Below are 21531 nucleotides of genomic sequence, written 5' to 3'. Positions count from 1 at the left end.
TCGCGTGTTGTGCGAAACCAGCCGAGAAAAGTGGACTAATTGAATAAATGAGCATTTACTATGCATGACACAGGAACATAGCCCCTGGGTATATACACGTAAACGTTACTGGCTACGTAAGAGGGCCGAGATAACGGCATTGGGATCTGGTAAGCGCCGGTGGGTGGGGCGGAGAAAGGAGGAGTAAGAAGTCGGCGTTGAGGAATCGTGGCGCGAGCGATCTTGCGAGTGTTTTGTAAGAGTGGCTGCTCGAAAAGGAGGTATGCTGTTTTCATTTTTCTCTTGTCCTTTCCTGCTGATTTGCTAGCTGTCCATCGGTAGAAATCTTGCGATGGTGAGAGAGGTGGGTGGTGGAATACGCTTCTCTTTTTACCCCACCGTGGAAGTGTCCTCGAATTAGGAAAAGGCGTCTAAAATCACGCAGGGAGGACAGGCAGGCTAGAGCTGTTCTAGTGGCATGCTCAAGACCGTGTTATGTGCATTTGAGTGACTTGATATGGCAAAGCTGTTGTTTCTTACATCTATCATCGTTACCATAATGGATTAGAACTTCCAAACCACAGACAAATATGAGCAGAGTGCGGAAAAGTAGTTTCTGGTGCAGTCCTATATAGGCCTATTCAGAAAGTTTTCAGTTCAGTAGGTGTTGTTTTAAATATTCTATGTTAAATTTTTACCATTTTAAACAGTTCCTGTGTTAGACCACCTTCAGGAGACTTTGCTTTGAAAGCTGGGGTAAAACTATTTTAAATAAGTTTTGTGCAAATCCTCACCAAGATTTTCACTGAATAAAGTAGGACTGTTGTACTTCATAAATGGTATTTTTTGGTCCACTGTGATCACTGAGTGCACTGGTAAGATTCAGCAGCATAATTGCTAAACATCAAGAGGGCATTTCCCATAATATGAGGTAAGGAAAAAGTTATAACTCTACTATGCATCCTAAAGTAACCCTAACATTTTTTATAGTCATCAACTAAAACTTGGAATACAGTAAAAATTATGTTCGTGTGTGTGATCCATCCCAGTCCATTTTATGTCATTCCTCAGCTCAGTGTGGTTGCCTCAAAAATGTTAACTGTGGTCTTCAATTGCTCACCATGTAGTGATGATAGAGCCAAAGGCAATGTAATCCAAATTTCTTTAAAAGTGTGGCAAGGCCAGTGTGAGGGCTAATAATGTGTGCTGCAAGGTCCACTCCTCAGCATGTTAAATAAGATGCTTTCTGTAAATGGGGTAGTTTGTTAATTTCTGTTTAAAAGCTAAAGAATCATGCAATTTACAGAAGAATGAGCAAACTAGATGTAGTTCAGATTATGTACAGTAGTTACATAAAATTTACAAGGAAGTGTTGTTGTAATATGAATTGAAAAATTCTGTTTTGAACCAGAAAAGCTAGTTGTAAAATGTTAAAGACAACCAATATTGCTGGGAGTAAAAAGCAAGCAAACAAAGTGAAATATTTCAGCTTTTTTTTCCTGAAGTAATAGTTTAACCAACTAAATGTAGTTTAAAGGTTGCTAGCTCTCAGATTCCCTTCTCTGTTAACATGAGACGGAAGTTAGGATTTTTTTTTATGTTGCATAATTCACAATGAGGAAAGAAGATTACTTATGTAATAATTGTCAGTATTTATTAACTTCTTTGCATGTCCACAACTATTGAAGTTGGCAATTTGCCATAGTAATGAAATCGGAGTTTTCTCAATGTTTGAGGAATAAACAAGATTGTATGTTACTACTGAAATCTATAGAGCATTGTTTTCCTACCCCTGGGCTTGGCATGCTCTCAACTAGAATAGCTGAAACTACAAAACATAAGATCAAACTGGCCTGATTCTTAATGTTTTGCTTTGTGTCATGGAATCCACTGTTTGTTTGTAAAACAGGCTTTATAGCTTAGTAAATTTAGCCAATTCAATAATCCATGGCTAAGCAACTCCTGGCTTAGTGCAATGTATGAACCAGAACTGTTCCCTCCCAGTCTTCAAAGCAGCTCTAAAGGGAGTCAAGCTGGAAATACAGGATTACTTCTGACCCTCCCATCAATATGAGGTGGTCAGGATGAAGGGGACATGGCCACAGTACTCTTGCTTTATGCTTGCAGTTTTATAATGTCAGAAGAAGGCTAAAAATAAATCTACATCTGTATATATGTCTTTTTTGGAGTTGTACAGTTTCCAGCTATACATGGTTATTAGATATCTCACTCTCAAAGCATACATAAGACTTAAGGAAATAAGAGTATAGACAAATGCACTCTATTATCTGGAAACTGTCATTCTTTGAGGTTTCTCAAAATCCTGAGTTCACATAGCACATTAATCTATAATATGATTTGTTTGGGTTAGTGTGTTCTATGAATCTAGCCATTGTTTATTCTGTTGTATGAACCCAGAAAATTGTGGCTTATTCAACAAAGTGTGGCTAAGCAAATCATAGCTCAGTGAAATACTATATATGAACCCAATCCGTATTGTTTTGCTGCAACAGACCGAAACAATACAGGTAGTCCTCGCTTACTGACCACTCATTTAGCGACTGTTTGAAGTTATGGTGGTGCTGAAAAAAATAACTTTACAGCAAATTTATCACCATTTACAACTTTTGCAGCATCCCTCAGTCACGTGATCACCATTACAGTCAGTATGCATTATCTTTTGCCTGATCCGTGGTTTTTTTTCCTACTCCCCACTTGCAGAACAGAGGGATTGGAGAGAAAGGAATTGCAAGAGAGTAAGCTATTTGGTCTTCTGTGAAAGTGAAAGGTCCCCTGTGCAAGCACCGAGTCATGTCTGACCCTTTGGTGGGACGCTGCTTTTGTGGCATTTCCTTGGCAGACTATATCAGGGTGGTTTGCCATTGCCTTCCCCAGTCATCACCTTCCCCAGCAAGCTGGGTACTCATTTTGCCAACCTCGGAAGGATGGAAGGCTGAGTTGGCCTGAGCCAGCTACTTGAGAATCCAGCTTCCGCTGGGATCGAACTCAGGTTGTGGGGAGTGTTTCAGTTGCAATACTGCTGCCTACCACTCTGCGCCACATGAGGCTATTCTACACATCTAAAATAATGTGGTCTTCTACACATCTAAAATAATGTGGTCTTCTACACATCTAAAATAATGCGATTGCCCAGGGCTGGGAATGCAGGCTTTCTACACAAACAGCTTAGAGTACTCTCTTGAAATCTCTTCTCCAATCTCTCTGCTCTGCAAGGTAGAGAAGGGTCTGGCAGAGGAGAGATTGCCTACAGAAATCACTTGCTTTTTTTTTCTCCCCTCCCCTTTTATTTGCATTGAAGCAAATAAAAATATCCAGCCTGAAGGATGGATACAGGTGAGGTTTAAACATCCAGTTCTACTGTATAATTTATTTAGAGAAGGTGACATAATTATTTACACTGCTCAAAGAAACATTTAAATCCTAACACAAATTCTTTGCTAGATTTTAAAACTTCAGTAATAGTGATATATGAAGCATCTGTTTCTCTGCTTCACTTTTCCTGAAATTCCCAGCTTCTTGGAAACTCCAAACCAATGACTTTGAGGGACCGTTAAACACTTTTTCAACCTTGCTCCAGCAACAGTTTTGCCCTTTGCGTTGAAAAAGCAGATTTTTCTGTCTTCCGCACAGGAAGGAGCATTGTCCTTTCTGTATGTGACAGAGGAAATCTCCACCTCATGAAGATATGGATTGGTGTCTCCCCTACAAGGACACCAGATTAAAAAACCTTAGTAGCAGCTCTTTCCCCTTCCTTCGAGGCCATTCCCTATGTCCTCTATCTTTGGAAATGACTGAGCCAGCTGTTTGTGATCTGAAAAGCAGGCTATTACATTTATAACAGGGTTCTTTTAGAAAGGAGGTATAATGAAAATAATAATAACCACAAACTATATTTTGACTTCAGAACTGCATGGGTATTTCTGATGTATTTTCTACTGCTGAAAAACTATCCATTTCTAATGAAAAAGATTCTCTAGTATTTTCCAGCCAGGCCCATAAGGTATCTCTTTCATAAGAAAATTGTGCTACTTAACAAGATTGCCTTTGTTTTTTTTTGTTCTTTTTTCTATCTAGTAATCATGGCTTCTAATCCAAGTGTATTGATGCGTCTTGTAGCCTCAGCATATTCTGTTGCTAATAAAGCAGGAGCAATTGTCAGAAAAGTTATGTCTGGAGGAGAACTGGACATAGTGGAGAAGGTAAATGATCAATAGAATCCTGTGCATATCTAGTTGGAGCATACCTGTTCAAAAAGGAAGAATTGATCAACACTGGTATAACATGCAGAACAAAGCCTTTGCATCTCTACTCAAACGTAAGGCTTGTTGTATTCAATAGGGCTTGCTCAGTAATAAGGGTGTCTAGCATTGTAGCCTCATTTATTTTAGACTGATGCACAAATCATTTGGCGAGGCATTTCACCTGCAAGCAAATCACCCTTCTGGATCCACTCTTTGAAACAGTTACAGCTGCTTAAAGTCTCAGTGCAACGTATTCTGTGAATGCCCAGAGAACCTCTGTTGGAATAGCCATTGAAGTGGCTCATCAAATATTTTATAGTCCTGTCATCAATATTAGTCATTTGGAGAAACACATCATTTGCCTGAAAAGTTATACAGCTCTTGAAATAATGTATAACATCTCTATGATCTTATCTGCCTGTTTGCCCACTTTCTTGCTTTGAGTAGTTTTGATGACATGGGGAAAAAAAGACTAAACTCTCCTGCTTTCCAAGGATTTTAAAATAGCAGGATTCAAAAATTTAACAACCTGGATCAGGGCTGGGAAATGTGTGGTTCTCCAATTATTGAAGTACAATTCCAGCAGCCCTAGCCAGCCTGGCTGCTACTGAGAGATGTTGGAAACTGTACAGAAATATCTAGAATATTCCAACATTTTTTTTTAAAGAACTCTAATCGTTTTCATAGTACAGCTAAAATTTTTAGTTTTAGAGGGATTAAAAGTTTTAGAGGGATTTTATTGTATATTTATTGTTTTGTATTGTAAACCGCCCAGAGTCCCTCCGGTCGGAGATGGGCGGTGACAAATTTAATAAATAAAATACCAAATAACGAATATAGAAAAGCTAGGAAATAGAACTAAAGAAAAAAACTATAAAGGTGCAAATAGACAGGAAGCAGAAACGGAAAGTGACTTCTGACTTTCTCCGATACAGATAGAGGTAAATTTACAAATCTAATCTGTTACAATTAATTAACCTATCTTAACATGATTTCTATTACAACAAACCATTTAATCACTAAAACCCAAAATCAAAATATTTTTTCTATTACAAGCAAGTACTCTAAAAGTGGTTGCCAAGTAAATATAGATCCAGAAACAGAATGTTCTCTTATTAAAGCTGTTAATTTAGCCATTTGAGCCAAGTCCATTAATTTGACAATCCAATCTTCAACCCTAGGTATTTGTGGATCTTTCCATCATTGCGCATATAACAGTCTTGCCGCTGTAATCATGTATAACAGCAAAACTCCATGTTGTTTTTCTAACTCCTTTTCCATCAGTCCGAGAAGAAAAAGTTCTGGATTTTTTTTTGTATATTTGCTTTAAGAATCTTTTGAATAATAATACATATTTGATCCCAGAACGTTTTAGCCTTCTCACAGGTCCATCAGAGATGATAAAAGGTTCCTTCACCTTGTAAACATTTCTAACGAACGTTAGTTACACCATTATAAATTTTTGACAGCTTATCGGGAGTTATGTACCAATGGTACATCATCTTATAAATTTTCTTCTTTTAAAGTATAATTCCACATAAATTTCAAACCTTTCATCCACATGTTTTCCCACTGTTCCAACATATTATATCCAAAATTCTTAGCCCATTTAATCATACAGTCCTTGACTTGTTCATCCTCCGTATTCATCTGTAACAAGATCTTATACATCTTAGTAATGACATGATCATCATTTGTACAAAGATCCATTTCAAGCTGAGTTATTTCATTAACAAATTTATAATTCTTTTTATCTAGTTTAAAACATTCTACCAATTGTACATAGGTGAACCAATGGTATATAAACCCATCCGACTCTAACATTTCCCTTGTTTTAATTTTTGGTTCACCCTCTTCAAACTTTAACAAATCTTTATATTTTAACCAGCTTGTTCCTCCCACATTTTCTTTTCTAACAAATGCTTCTTGAAGTGACAACCATAGTGGTACATTTGGAGACAATCTTACCTTTTATTTAATCCAGATTTTCAGTATGGCATGCCTAACAAAATGATTCTTAAAATCCTTATTGTAATGGTTGCCTATTCTAAAACACCATCAGACTCATAAGTAGGAATTCAAAGATATCTGATTTATTAAAGAACAGTATGCAGGATCACAGAGAAAGCTGAGAATGAAAAAAGCGCGCCAAATGCAAACTAAAAACCCTCGGTGCAAATGAGATCCCTCCCCCCGTAGAATCTTCTCAAGTTCACAATCCCAGGTGCTCCTAATGGCTTCTGATGGTCTGCGGGAAAAGGCCTTGAACAGATAACATAGTTCCAAACACATTCCATTGTACTGATTTCACATACAGAGCTTGGTACAAGGTCTCACAGCAGCTCCCTCCCAAACAGAAACGCGTGTCAGCGCCATGGCATGTGAAATGTTACGATGTATAAACTACATTGAATCAGTGAATATGACATACTGCCCCCCCCCCAAATAAAGAATACATCAAGCAGCAGGCTTTAAAAGATAAGCAAGGTGGAAACGGTTAACTAAGTCAGGAGTGTTAACATGGTGAGCAGACACCCATTCAGGATGAGGAAAATGTTTCCATCGGATGAGATACTGTAGGGTGCCTCGAAGTTTGCGGGAATCAACGATGTCCTTGACTTCAAAGTGTTGGCCGTCAATCATAATGGGAGCAGGAGGAGGAGGTTGAGGGTGCCAGAGTGAGGAGTGGTGCACAGGCTTAAGCAAGCTGCAGTGGAAAACAGGGTGCAAGCGTTTCAAATTGTGAGGCAGGTTCAATTTAACAGTAACTGGATTGACAAGCTGAACAGTAGGAAACAGACTAATGAATTTGGGAGCAAGTTTGTTAGAGGGTTGAGGTGATTTGATAAATTTAGTGGAGAGATACACTTGATCCCCAACTTTGAAGTTGTGTTGTAAAGAGCGATGCTTATCAGCGTGGGATTTGTAAGCACCAACGGGTGCTACCACGAATTTCAAAGTCTCATGGTGACTGCCCATTTGCATTGCCACAGTTCCAGTGAAATGGGTTGCTGCCCCCCCCCCCACGCTGTTGAACCATCCAACTGTGTGAAGATCAAAGGATGCTGGAGGGGGAAACAAGGCTGCTCCAAAGCCGCAACCAGATCAGGGTGGATTAAACACCTGGAACACCCAGAGTCAACTAAAGCCCATACCTCTGTAGTTTTTGTGCGGGAACCCAATTTCACCTTTACTGCTAAAGTGGGACAGTCAGCACTCACCATTGCATCTTTGCGCCCGTCCTCTTCCACCTGCCTGGCGGCACCCTTCATGGCAGGTGGCTGGCATTTCCTGCCGGCTCCTTGGAGTCGTCTTCAGCCTCCCCCAAGAAGTATAGTACTTCTTCAGCATCGGCTGTCCCTTTGGCCGCTGTCATCTGCCGCAAGGGGTGTGTGATTTGGCTGGCGGCTTCCCAGCTCGATCTCCAGCCTTGGCTTTTGGGCAATCAGCTGCCCGATGGCCCTCTTTTCCGCAGCGAAGACACTGACCCCTCGCATAGCACCACTCTCTCTCCTCATCCCAGGCGCTATAGCTTGGCCGGGCAGCAGTCACAGCACTTCGGGGTCCCCTTATGGTGGGAGGTTTTTCAGATTTTCTGGTTTGCATGAAGGTATACTGAGCATGCTCAGCCTTTCCTGCCAGGCAGATCCAGTTGTACAATGACTCTGGGTCGTCTCTACACAACGCCCACCGTAGGATGTCCCGGTTGAGTCCCTCTTTAAAACGTTCTATTAGGGTTGACTGAGACCAGTCAGGGATTTCCCCAGCTAGATCCTTAAACTCTAGGGCATAATCAGCTACGGACATTTGGCCCTGGGTAAGATCCTTCAGCGCCTTCTTAGCTCTTGCCTTGGCCAGAGGATCTTCAAAATGCAGCTTTAACGCCCACATGAAATCATCAAAATAATCAAGTGCAGGGGAGTCAGCCTCACTTAATTGAACATACCAGTCAGCCGCGCGACCCTTCAACTTGGTGGCAATGGCAGTTATTTTAGCCTCTTCGGAAGGGAAGTATGCTCCAAACTGCCTCATGTAACTTTTAGCATTAGTTAAAAAGAAAGATAACTTTGTTGGATCCCCATCAAATTTGACAGAAAAGTCTCTCACCCCCACTCCAGTTGAAGTGGAACCGGCAGCCACTTGAGTGGTTGGGCCCCAGGTTACAGTATCTTTCCCTTTTTGGGGTGGGGACACTGGTGATCGAGCCCTGCAGGGTGGAGATTCATCCTGGAGCTGTCTCCGGCCCCGCTCCGCCGGCGGTCTGGATGGGAGGATGGGGGATGGTTGTGGGAAGCTGGGATCCCCTCCGCGCCTTCCCTGCCCTTCCAGTGACAAGGACAGGTTTCTTAGCATGTACTCTATCGATTCTATTTTGGCTTCCATCACTCTTAGTCTCTCAGGGGTTTGAGAGTCCTCCCTCCCTCGCGTGTCCGGTTTTCTCTCTGTTGACATCGTAGTAGATTCTTTGTCTGGGGTTAGCGGGAACCGATACTTCCAGGACTCCCCCGACATCCCTGGCTGGGGTTCCCCTACTTCATCCAAGGTGATCAACTCTGCGAGCGATTCGCTGGGTTCCGGTTGCTTTGGCTCTTCCCCATCTTCAGATTCCTCTGCATCAGAATTGGAACTCGATTCATCCTGGGAGTCTGAAGGTTCTGGGGTGAGGTTCAGTTCTCTGCTCTTGACCGTCGACTTGGGCATCAAGCTAGCCATCTCAAGTCCCCCGGTCGTGAGCTTGGACTCAGCCATCGTTAACTATTTTCCCTCACAAGAAACTGATCTTGGTAGGAGCTAACGGTACAACTTTGGGGATTCTCAGCTTTATGTAATGGTTGCCTATTCTAAAACACTATCAGACTCATGAGCAGGAATTCAAAGATATCTGATTTATTAAAGAATAGTATGCAGGATCACAGAGAAAGCTGAGAATGATTAAAGCGCGCCAAATTCAAACTAAAAACCCTAGGTGCAAATGAAATCCCTCCCCCCGTAGAATCTTCTCAAGTTCACAATCCCAGGTGCTCCTAACCGTTTCTGATTGTCTGCGGGAAAAGGCCTTGAACAGAGCACATAACCCAAACACATTCCGTTGTACTGATTCCTACACAGAGCTTGGTACAAGGTCTCACAGCAGCTCCCTCCTAAACAGAAACGCGCATCAGCGCCATGACATGTGAAACGTTACGATGTATAAACTACATTGAATCAGTGAACATGACACTTATTAACTTTAACTTTATCATACCATAGATAGGCGTGCCACCCGAATCTTAATTCATGTCCTTCAAGCTGTAATAATTTCCTGTTCTCCAAAGTAATCAATTCCTTCATCCAAAGCAAACAACAGGCATCAAAATACAATTTCAAATTAGGCAGACCCAAACCTCCTCGTTCTTTGGCATCATGTAGCAATTTATATTTGATTCTTGGTTTCTTGCTTTGCCAAATAAATTTGGAAATATCTCTCAGCGATTCTTTAAATGGTAAATCTGTTGACAAAATTGGTAGAGTCTGAAAAAGAAACAATGTCCTAGGCAAAACATTCATCTTAATCACAGATATTCTTCCCATGAGAGACAGTTGCAATTTCCCCCTTATCAAATCTTTTTTCACATCATTCCAAATTTTAACATAATTATTCTGAAATAACATACTATTCTTAGTTGATAAAATTACCCCCAGATAACTGACCTTTTTTTCAATCTGAAATTCCATCTTAGCCATCAATGACTCTTGGTTGGACAGGGTCATATTTTTAGTTAACATTTTAGTTTTTTGTTTATTTACTTTAAGACCCACCAGTGACCCAAAGTCTTTCAGCTTCTTCAGATGTTCTGCAGTATCCGAGATCTTGTAATACCAAGACTAAATCATCAGCAAAAGCCCTTAATCTGAACTCCTCTTGTTTGATCTTTAAACTATTTATTTGTTATCTCTTCTAATGTCTCTGTTAAGAACTTCCAATACCAAAATATATAGCTGAGGTGATAAGAGGTCATCCTTGTCTTGTTCCTTTTTGTATCTGGCATGGTTCAGTTAATTCATCGTTCACGATGATATTTGCCTTTTGTGGTGTATAAATTGCCTTGATTCCTTGAATAAGATATTCTCCAAAGTCCATCATTTCCAAAACTTTAAACATAAAATTCCAATTCAGATTGTCAAAGGGTTTTTCTGCATCTAAAAAGATAAGAGCCGCTTGGCATTCATTATGATATTGTAGATATTCTATAACATCCAAAACCACTCTTACGTTATCTTTTCACTGTCTTTTTGGTAAAAATCCACATTGATTATGATGAATAATTTCTTGTAAAACCTTTTTCATTCTTTCTGCCAACACTAATGCAAATATTTTATAGTCATTATTCAACAATGATATTGGTCTATAACTTTTAACTATGCAGGGATCTTGTCCTTCCTTTGGTATTAAAGCAATATTAGCTTCTTTCCATGAGCCTGGCATTGAAGACCCTGCCAAAATAGAATTCATCAATGCTTTAAAAGGTAACAAAATCTGATCTTGAAAACATCTGTAATATAGTGCAGATAAACCATCAGATCCTGGAGCTTTCCCCAACTTTGTTTTTTTTATAGCCTCAGCTATTTCAAAAGTAGTTATAGGATCATTCATTGTTGATTTCTGTGACTCTGTAAGTTTAGGTAAATTTTGTCTATTCAAATACTCATCTATCTTTTCCAGAGAAACTTGTTTTTTATACAAATTAGAAAAGAAACTATGGAATACTTTTTTAATCTTTTCGTTGTCCAAAAGTTCCACATCTCCTTCCTGAATCTTTAATACCATTTCCTTTTCTCTTTCCTTAATTTATATGCTAACCATCTTCCTGGTTTATTAGCAAATTCAAAATGTCTCTGTTTAGCATATTTCAGCTTAGTTTCAATTTCTTTCACAGTCAACACTGAAACTTGATGTAGCCAACATTCTAATGATTATATTACACTTGCTAGTATCCATAACTAAGCTTGGATCATCTTTAAAGATCTGATGGCCTGATCCATACCTTCAATAAATATAATTTTATATAAAACCATAAAGTTGTTCAATTTTTTTAAAATGGTATTTGCAGATAAGATCAGTATATGCTAGTGAACTAGGCAAATGTAGTAATATTGTTCAAGACAAATATTTTTCTGAAGAGGAATACTTTAAAAAACATGTACCTGGTACATGATAGTAAGGTGATGCAAACACTTGGAAACATACACAGTGCTGAGGATTTTCAAGGACGTTTGTCAAATACATGTTGTAAAGAGCCCCTCCAGTAACATTTGTATCTTCCTAATGATAACACAATTCCATTCAGCCATGTTGTTGCTTTGACTGTAAATTGATCAGGTTTCTTTTTTTAATAGTGTGGAGCTAATGACTTGCAGACTAAAGCTGATCGATTGGTACAGATGAGCATTTGTTCATCCTTGCTCCATACGTTTCCTAAGGTGACAATCATAGGTGAAGAGGTGAGGACTCTGTCAGTATGCTCTTTTGTACTTGTCTGATTTGATACACTAACTTTTCACAACTGCTTTTTTTTAAAAAAGCACCAGTGAGACACACAGTATATCTTGATAATCTGCATCCCAGTCTCTCCACTATTTTTATCCCATACGATCATGAGTCTGCTGCTTTACGCATGCATATGTAACTTCCATTCAAACAGTGTAATAAGAACTCTTAACTAATATTCTGATTTAGGGTAACAAGATTAGAACAGATACCATAACTCAGCAGCACCTATCTATATACTAAAATTCTCATTGAATTTTTCTGTTTGTCCCCTCAAATTAGCCCACACAATGCTTTATACCGCAACAAATGTTCAATTAAGGTACCTAAAATCCACTAACTTAAAGAATGTGTAAAAAATCCAGGCTCCATTACTCCAGTGGAATTGAAATTTCCAGGATGTTCAGACCAGTTTTATTTGCAAAGTTGTGGCTGTTGCAGCATCCCCACAGTCATGTGATCGTGACTTCTGACACTTCCTGCCAGCTTCCCACAAGCAAGTCAGTGGGGAAACGGGCAGGAAGTTGCTCCTGGTCCCACTGCTTTTTTGCCTACCTGTGGTCATTCTGTTTATCTGTTTAGGTAAGTAAATATTGATTTATTACTGAACCTCGTTTGCCACTACAATTATTTTTCTATTTATGATACATAGTCTTAGATGACAATGGGACCGAAGAGGAGCTATATTTCTCTTGCTACGTATCTTTCTTCTTTAATAAACTGATGTTTTCTTCTTTAATTTTCAAAGCAAAGTGATAGCAGTACCATTCAGGAGAATTTAATGTTCATTCTGGTCACGTCAGATTGCGCTACCTTTCCTTCAAAGGATAACCCAATGGATCACAGGGTTGTCTAGTATATAATATTGTTGACTTAGAAATAAGAACCATTAGCTATCTTGGAATTCATTTGTTTATTTAAACATTTATAGAGCTGCCTATCTCACAGCAGTGACTCTGGGTGGCATGCAAAAATTAAAGCTACCATAAAAGGCAGTCCTCAGTTAATTATGGCAATTGGGACTGAAATTTCCATTGCTAAGCAATGTGGTCATAAAGTGCAACATCACATGACTGCATTGCTTAGCAACAGCAGTCCTGGCACCTCCCAGTTGCCACCATTAAGTGAATCCCACATTGTTGATAAGTGAGGACATCATGTGGTCACCATTTGTGACCTCTTGCTGGCTTCTCCATTGACTTTGCTTGTAGGGAGCCAGCAAAGAAGGTCACACATGGTGACCGTGTGACTGGGATGCTGCAACATTGTAATTGTGAACCAGGTGCCAAGTGCCCAGATCGTGACCACATGACTGCAGGGACACTGCGACGGCCATAACTTTGAGGACTGGTTCTAAGTACCACTCGTTCAGTGCTGTTGCAAGTTCGATTGGTAGCCGATGAGTGGCTGTTAAGCGAGGACCACCTGCAAGCCCATTTATTAGTAGGTGTTCAGCAGAGCCCTTGCTCTTATATGGCTCATGGATTTAAACATTTATAGAATTTAAACATTTACATGTTTAAGCTCAGAGCTTTTTATTTAGAAGCATATGAACTTATCTTATGAACTTGTCCTAACTTAAGCAAAAAAACATGCTGAGACAAGGAATTAGTCTCTAGTGTTTATTAACTGCTCTAGTAGACAAAAATCCTACCAGACTGAAGGAGCGTGGGAAACCCAGGCAGATAAACCCCAAAACTCAAGGCGGCTCTGCTCTGAGTTTCTCTGAAGGACAGTTCAAAGCCTCTAAACTATGCATGCGTTTTCCCTCCTGGATAGGGGCTCCCTCCTGCTCACCATTCGTACTCATGACAGAACTTATCTCATATGAAAGCCAGTTTGGTCTGGTAGTTAAGGTGCTGGGCTAGAAACCAGGGGACTGTGAGTTCTAGTCCTGCCTTAGGCATGAAAGCTGGCTGGGTGACCTTGGGCCAGTCTCTCTGTCCAACTGAGAAAGGAAAAAGGAGTACTAGGTATGTTCGCTGCCTTGAGTTATTTATAAAAACAAAGGCTGGATAAAAATTAAGTAAACAAACCAACTTGGGGCTCCTACCTTCCAAGACTCATCTCTTAGTTTTGTGTTCAGATTCCATGCTTCTAACAAAAGTATTACTGAAATTTGTCTTTTTTTTTTTGCATTATGAACACTTGTGTGTGTTTTTAATAAATAAGGTTGATTTTATTGCATTTTCAATTGTAGCAGTAAAGCTATTTTTGCAGTTTATAGCTTGGGTTAACACTTTTTGCAGTTGAATCTACCAAAGTTGCAGGCTATAAGAATACTATGTAGCCAATCTGTTGCATAGACCTTTGCTGATAATTTCTGGCATACTGCAGCACTTAAAAAAGAAGTCCAACTTTCAGAAGCTTCTCTTTATTGAAAGTACTCAAACTTGCCTCTAGCAGACTAATAAAGAGTAAGCATTTTTTACTTTAACTGCATATAGACTTTTTTAAAAAAAACACAGGATCTTCCCTCTGAAGAAGTAGATGAAGACTTACTTGAGAAAAGCCAATGTGAGGAAATACTGAAGCAAACTTGTCCACCACAGTATACTGCCATCAAAGAGGAAGAGGTATTTAAAAGTTTTTTTTTATAATCACTGATTTATTTTCCACACTAACTACTGTGGGGTGAGAATTAGTAACAGCTATGGGGTGGAGTCAATTGTGATTTGAGAAGTGATTGACTATTCATGACTCCACTGCAGCTGGGCAGCCTAGCAATGATTTACTCTCCATACTTTCTCCTTCTGAAACTTTCTGCTTCTCTTTTCCTTCCTTCAAAGCTTGTTGTATGGGTCGATCCTCTGGATGGAACAAAAGAATATACTGAAGGTTTGTTCTTTGTTTTTTTTTGGTGGGGGATGTTTAGTAAACATTTCCATTTATGGACTTAATAACAAAGCCATCCACAATTGTCTGGCTTCTAGATTAAGGTCTATCATTTATGTGTGACCAAAGGATAGGTAGAAGCCACGGTCACCTTTTAGAAGTTTGGTAGTACAATAGAAACTGCAGTGAGAAAAAGTAAATGAGTGACCCATTCTTCTACTGACTAAGGCCCAGCTTTTTCTTAGCAGTTCACTTACAACTATAAATTTATGAGGATGTATTTTTGTGCTGGAAGCTATTGCCTAAAACAGTAACCATTCTGCTTTACCTGTTTTAATTATTACATATTTCGTAAGGAATAAAGGTAATCTATGTGGTTTTCTCTCCCCTCTAATATGGGGCACATTAAGCTGAGAGTTGTGCACCGTATAACAACAAGCCCAGAACCTTTGTTTTATACAACTTTATTGCTGCAGGGATATAATTATTGCCTTGATGACTAATATATTTTAACATTGCATTAGAAACTTTTTGAGCTCTAATAGAAAGCTCACTCAATTAGTTATTCCAGGGGTAGAGGGTTGGAAGTGGATGTCTAGGGTACTTAAAATCCTTAATCTGATCAATTGGTCTTTTGTTAATTTCTCATTTAACAATGGATTTAAAGCACTTTTTAAAGAAAACTAGAACCTTGGTTTTTGAGTGATTGATTTCAAGAAATTCCCTAGAACAGTAGGACGCTAAAGCAGGTAGGCATCTAACGAAGGCTTGCTTGGTTTATGGATAAAATGGCCAAATCATCTGCATACAAAAGAATTGAAATGGGGCAGTGGGCAAGTGTTGGAGGGTGAAATTGTGGTTTAGAAAAGACCTCAATGATATCATTTATATAGAAGCTAAACAATGAGGGGGCAAGAATAGAGCCCTGTTTGAACTCCTCTGAGGATAGGGATGGGGGATCAGAGTCAATTGCTCCCCTGCATAGCCACCAGCTACTGGGACAAGACCTTGACAGCCTCATTTGCCTGGGGTTGAGAGAGATAAGTGGGTATTATCAGCAAACAGTTCAGTGTAGATGTTAAGCAAGAGGGGAGAGAATGTTGAATTACAGCTTCCCCATCTCAGCATATGGGAGGGAAATTTAATGGTTATATTAGCATCCATGTGCAAATTTAAATATAGCGCAACCTTATTTTAACAGATTAATAGGGGGCAGGTGGTATCTGTTGTTCTGGCCTGACCATTGAATTGAAAAGTAAGGCAACATGGGGATTATGCAATGATGTAAATTGCAATGGAAATCTGATCCACTGCATGCAAAATCCATTGCAACCAGGTTTAGGATTTCACTATAATTTAGATAATATCCTCTATACAGACAAAAGACATAATTTTCCTGTAAGAGACTTAATTTTCTTGGAATTTTCTTGTTTTACTTTAGTGATTATTGGGGCATTTTCTTAGTAAATGCTACCAAGGATCATAAACTCAGTTGAGAATAACTTGTATGAGTGAAGTCAGTGACATCCATTCAGCTGAGTTAACAGGGACAGGCGTAAAACAATGAAACAAAAGCACTGATGATGTTACCTAGTTGGGTAACGAAACATCTACAAGCAAATAACCAAGCTCAGAGAGCACCAAGGACTCCATAAAACAATGACTTAGGCCTACTGTTATCAAGTACCAAATATGAATGCCCACTGTGGGAACTTTCTATTCTTGCAAGGAAAACTGGCCTGTTATTGAATGACTGATAAGTTATCACAGATTATTTGAGGCCCATTAAAAAAAAACAAAACTCCAGCTGTTTTGAACTTTGGAACTCCCAAGAGTCCCAGTCAGCATAGCCAGTGGTAAGGGATGCTGAAAACAGTAATTCAGCAATGTCTGGCTGATTACAGGTTTCTGACCCCTCCTACGCAAACATACCATGAGTAAACCCATTGAATGCAGTCAGGCTTATTTCTTGCACAGGATTAGCATGATAATTATTTAATTGTCAATACTTCTATTATTGAAACAGGTACAAATCAGGTCCCCCCCCCGTTTCTAATTGTTATTTTCATTGCCTGTTTGGTGTTTTTTTTTAAGCTATATGGGGATCCAGCAAACGGAAAAAGCATCACAAAACAATTTGAGACTTTCTTCTCAATCTATTGTTACACTGGGATTGTATGACACTGTCTCATGGACAATGTTCTACTACAGAATTGATGTCTTTGGCTGTTTTGCTTAGTTAGAAATCAAGAAATATTCCATGCATTAGAAGAGACCTTGTTCAAGCAAGGAAGGTGTGGGTTCTGCTTTATTGTTTAATGAAATGGAAGAAAAATGGCCTTGAGTAATAAATTTTAGTTAATAAAATGCAGCAAGTTTCTGTGGTACTATAATATGCTAAGCTTTACTGTGGGCTTGTTTTGGCTTTGTGTTTTGAAAACACAGTTTAGCATATTGTGTAAACCCAACCAATTGTGGCTTATTCAACAAACATAGTTCAGCAACTTAGCATCGTGTATGAACAATCACTGAAATTGTCTGTACCACATAAGTTAAGTGTAGAAAGTTAGAACAACCTTGATTTTCCATTTCTTTTCCCAGTGACGAAGGTTTATTATCTCTTTCAGGACTTCTTGACCACGTTACAGTTCTTATTGGTATAGCTTACCAAGGAAAAGCTATTGCAGGTGTCATTAATCAACCATACTACAACTATGAGGTAGGAAATGCTTTGATTTGCAAAACATATTTCTTCACCTAGTTTAGACATTTAACATTCTTGTACTTAACTGCATATTAGTTCTAATTAGCTAGAACGAGCGGGTTAAATGACTTGTTATATGTAGGAGGAGGAATGGGCCAATTTTGTTCTTCTAAAGTGCCCTAGCTAAAAGTATGTTCACAACAAGTGCTGCAGATTCATGGCAGATTTGGAACTAGCACAGATCCATATTTCAGACTGCATGTAGTACATTTTTGGCATTCCACACAATCCTTTCAAATTCTCAGTGGCTTCAGCAAAGGAACTAGGAAAATAAGTATAGCTGCAAAAATTCATGACTCATTTTACTAGACAAAATTGTAATATGTGCTGTATTTTGCTGAGGTGAGGTCTGAACTCAGTAAACTTCCTGAATATTTTTGCAGAAATGAGCTAATATTAATGAGGTACCTCCCTATCCTGATTACTCTATAGATTTTAAACATCTGTGGCTATACCGCCGCCTCTTACTAATTCAGTTTCTATACAATTGAAAATGTATCTTATGTACATTGTCTATAGTGCTGGTTTTGTCCTTTATGACAAAGAGAAAATAATGCAGATGAAGCACATTGCATACTGGAAATTGAAGCAGTAAAGCTGAAAATACATTGAATAATAAAAAGTATAGATGAAACTCTTCAGTTAGATAATTAGAGCAGACTAAAGTTGCAAACCTCTACCTACTTGCATAACAGTAAGTCTTATTTTCTTTCAGCAGCATAATTGTATTGTTGTATTCATCTAAAAGGAAGAAATGTGTATCTTTGCAAATAATATATGTTTAAATGGTTCATATTAGATTTGCTGAGAATGTAATAATGTAATCATAGCCAGTTTGGTGTAGTGGTTAAGGCACTGGGCTAGAAATCAGGAGGTTGTGAGTTCTAGTCCTGCCTTAGGCACAAAGTCAGCCGGGTGACCTTTGGCCAGTCACACACACTCAGCACTAGGAAGAAGGCAATGGCAAACCACTTCCAAAAATCTTGCCAAGAAAACTTCAGGGACTCTTTCAGGTAGTCCCTGACAATTGGATATGATTGAATGGAGATGATGATGATGTAATGGAGCAGATAATTTTTTTGTCTAATCTTCATGGAGGAGGGAACATCCTAAGTTTAGGGTCATCTTTCTTTTGCATAAATATCTCTAGCTATCATATATGTTTATTTCTTTTGTTTATTTTTAAAACCGAGACTAGAATGTTTATACCTTTCTTACAGACAGGTGCAGATGCAGTTCTAGGCAGGACAATATGGGGAATCCTTGGTTTGGGCGCCTTTGGGTTTCAGCTGAAAGAGGTACCAGCTGGGAAGCATATCATCACCACCACAAGGTCACACAGCAGCAAGATGGTAAATGACTGTATTAGTGCAATGAACCCTGATAGTGTGGTGAGAGTTGGAGGTGCTGGTAATAAGGTATGGAATCTCTGAATTTCAATGTCATGAAAATAGGGTTATTTTTTAAAAAGATCAAGACAAGACTTTCATTTTTATAATCAGTGCCACAGACAAAGTCTTCCAATAGATGATGTACATCTTCCAATTTGATTTAAATCACATTGCATGGATGGGGCATATGAATTGTGGAAATAATTTTGTTAATTGTTTTAGCCTCTTTGGGATTTTATTTATTTATATATCGTATTTATGTGGCATCCCTCAGTGTGGTAGAAATTCTTAAAAGACTGGCTTAGAATTGAATTGATGCTTGTAGAGAGAATGTCCTCACCTCTCATCAAGAATGTTCTATTTTTCCCATAAGCCATAACCTAACTAAAATGTTAATCATGTAAACTTTACCATTTGAATGATAATATCTTTACCATCTGAAAAATGTGTATAATTCTATCTACAGAGAAACTGCTTGTTATGTATATATAAGAGCAATGGAAAAAAGCCATAGAAAGTAATCAAGAACTAAAACATTGATCTGTATGCAACCTCATTCCTTATCTTTAAAAACCTTGTATATGTGCATATTAGATGACTGAAGTTTTTTATTTGTATCAGATTATTCAACTTGTAGAAGGCAAAGCTTCTGCTTATGTATTTGCCAGTCCTGGGTGCAAGAAGTGGGATACATGTGCACCAGAGGCTATTTTGCATGCAGTTGGAGGTGAGTTAATAAATATATTGCAGGAGTGAAAACAGGAAGATTTACAAATACCTCTCTTTGTAAAGAGCTACAGTTAAGAGGCCCATGATGCTAACTTAAAAGACTAGTATTTTTAAAGTATGCATATATCCTTTTCAAGGAAGCCAACAGATGTATTCATTGGCTTCATATATGTGAAGCCGCCCATTGGGGAGATGGGTTGTGATATAAATTTAGTAATAAATAAATAATAAATAAAATGTTATTTCCCAGCTGATGGCCATTTCTGCTACTTTTCTTTCTTTAGCTGGGCATTAGTTTAACAATGATTGCCCTTTTCGATTTTAACCCTTAACAATGTGATATATTTGTTTGTTTGTTTAATTTCTATAGCTGCCCATCTCAACAAGTGACTCGGACATAAGATACCCATATGTATACATAAGCTGCTTAGATTTAAATTTAAGGTGTATTTTATTCATCTGTTGACATTGATATCAATAAATAGAAAGCAATCTCTAATTCTTCAAATGTACACAAATAAGGAGACAAAACTTGTTGACTATGCTATTACAGCATGCTTGGGCTCTGAAGCTTTGAAAATTGTTTGGAAAGAAGTGCTTCAGAACTCACAAGAACACAGAACCCTGCTCTTATCTTTTAAAGTGGACTGTTATTTTCTCCAGATTTTCAGGAAGGCCTGAAAAAAAGTAGCTGCTATAAGAATCATATTAATTATGAGCTGATTTCTTAATACATCAATGTAGTCATTAAATGTGTCTTTCAAAGAAAGTGGAGAACTGCTGTTGTACTTGTGAGACATCCTAAGCGCTGCTTCAAAATAATTTTCAGAGCAAGCATAACCTTACAGTGCACTCGTATAGGTATTGCTTATCCAGCTAATAAAGTATTGCTTTTCTTTATGAGAGGGGTGTGTGTGTATGTATGTATAAAAACTCTATCTCTGAATCTTCCTTTTTATGGTTAGAGTTATACTGATCTTGATGCCAATTTTGTGTACTGTATTAAAGCAAATTAATTATAATGTGTACTTAGCCATTGTACTAAAACATAAGGCAAAAATTCAAATTTAGCCAATTACAATTTGGAAAAGGAAAGTTCAGTTTTGTGAACTATTCTTTGTCTTTTTGCAGAAATACAGCTAAATCCATTAAAATCTAGTGTCTTGTTTTTCTTTTCTTTCTTTACAGGCAAGCTTACTGATATTCATGGGAACTTATTTCATTATAATAAAGAGGTCAAGCACATGAATTCAGGAGGAGTCCTTGCTGCCTTAAAAAATCATGACTATTACGCCTGTCGAGTTCCTGAGACAGTCAAACAAGCCCTTGTGCCCTAAAATGCAGCAGATAGTGCATTCCATTTGGCTGGGAAGAACAACTTAGCTGAAACAAGTTGCAATTTTTGATAGAGCATCCCTTTGATTCAGTTCCATGATCTTTAGTTAGAAATTTGTTGCTTACTTAACTTACTGTACATTCCTGATAAACCTGAGATTTTTGTTTTCAGTTGGAATAATAGTGACCTCAGTTGTCCAGCTCTGTTAATGTTTAACATTGCCATATATGCATGTCTACTGAATTATCAAATCCTTATTCAGCCTGTATCTTAATTTGAAGGAGAGGATAAATTAACCTTAGTTACTTCAAATAAATGAATTTTGTATGCAAGCCTCTTTCGTGCATGCCTCAGATGAAGGGATCATTTTAGCTTGAGAATAATTTGTCAAGCTAGCTAGCTCTTTCCACATATGTGGGTGGGTGGGGTATAAGTCAGTTCTGTGCCTAATGCCCCCCCTTCACACAATGTGTTCACATGGAGGGATCTGGAAATATACCTATTTCAGCCTTTATATGCTGAAAATAGTCTTGAGCTGATAACATTTTTGGTTGTTACATTTGCCAAGTTTTTATTTGTGGGTGTTTGCTTGCTCTGATCGTGGTTAAGACCCTCCTTTTCCTGGTTTATTCTTGTGATGTCTGTATTGGGCAGCTCTGAACCTGAAACACTAGCAATCCGAATCACTGGTCTTTCCTCTGCATTGC

General features: G+C 38.5%; 1 protein-coding gene across 1 annotated transcript; it reads left to right on the top strand.

Annotated features, from left to right (window-relative positions):
* Positions 1-63: 63 nt before the first annotated feature.
* On the top strand, positions 64-21156 carry BPNT1 (3'(2'), 5'-bisphosphate nucleotidase 1). The gene is made up of 9 exons (XM_063303685.1): positions 64-260; positions 4075-4199; positions 11619-11723; positions 14238-14345; positions 14559-14607; positions 17232-17323; positions 18589-18786; positions 19381-19486; positions 20677-21156. The coding sequence occupies exons 2-9, from the start codon at positions 4080-4082 to the stop codon at positions 20823-20825; spliced, it is 927 nt and encodes a 308-aa protein (XP_063159755.1). The 5' UTR covers positions 64-260; positions 4075-4079; the 3' UTR covers positions 20826-21156.
* Positions 21157-21531: the final 375 nt, after the last annotated feature.

This window comes from Candoia aspera, chromosome 1 (genome assembly GCF_035149785.1).
Source record: "Candoia aspera isolate rCanAsp1 chromosome 1, rCanAsp1.hap2, whole genome shotgun sequence".
NCBI lineage: Eukaryota > Metazoa > Chordata > Lepidosauria > Squamata > Boidae > Candoia > Candoia aspera.
This window is presented reverse-complemented; position numbering and strand designations above follow the sequence as displayed.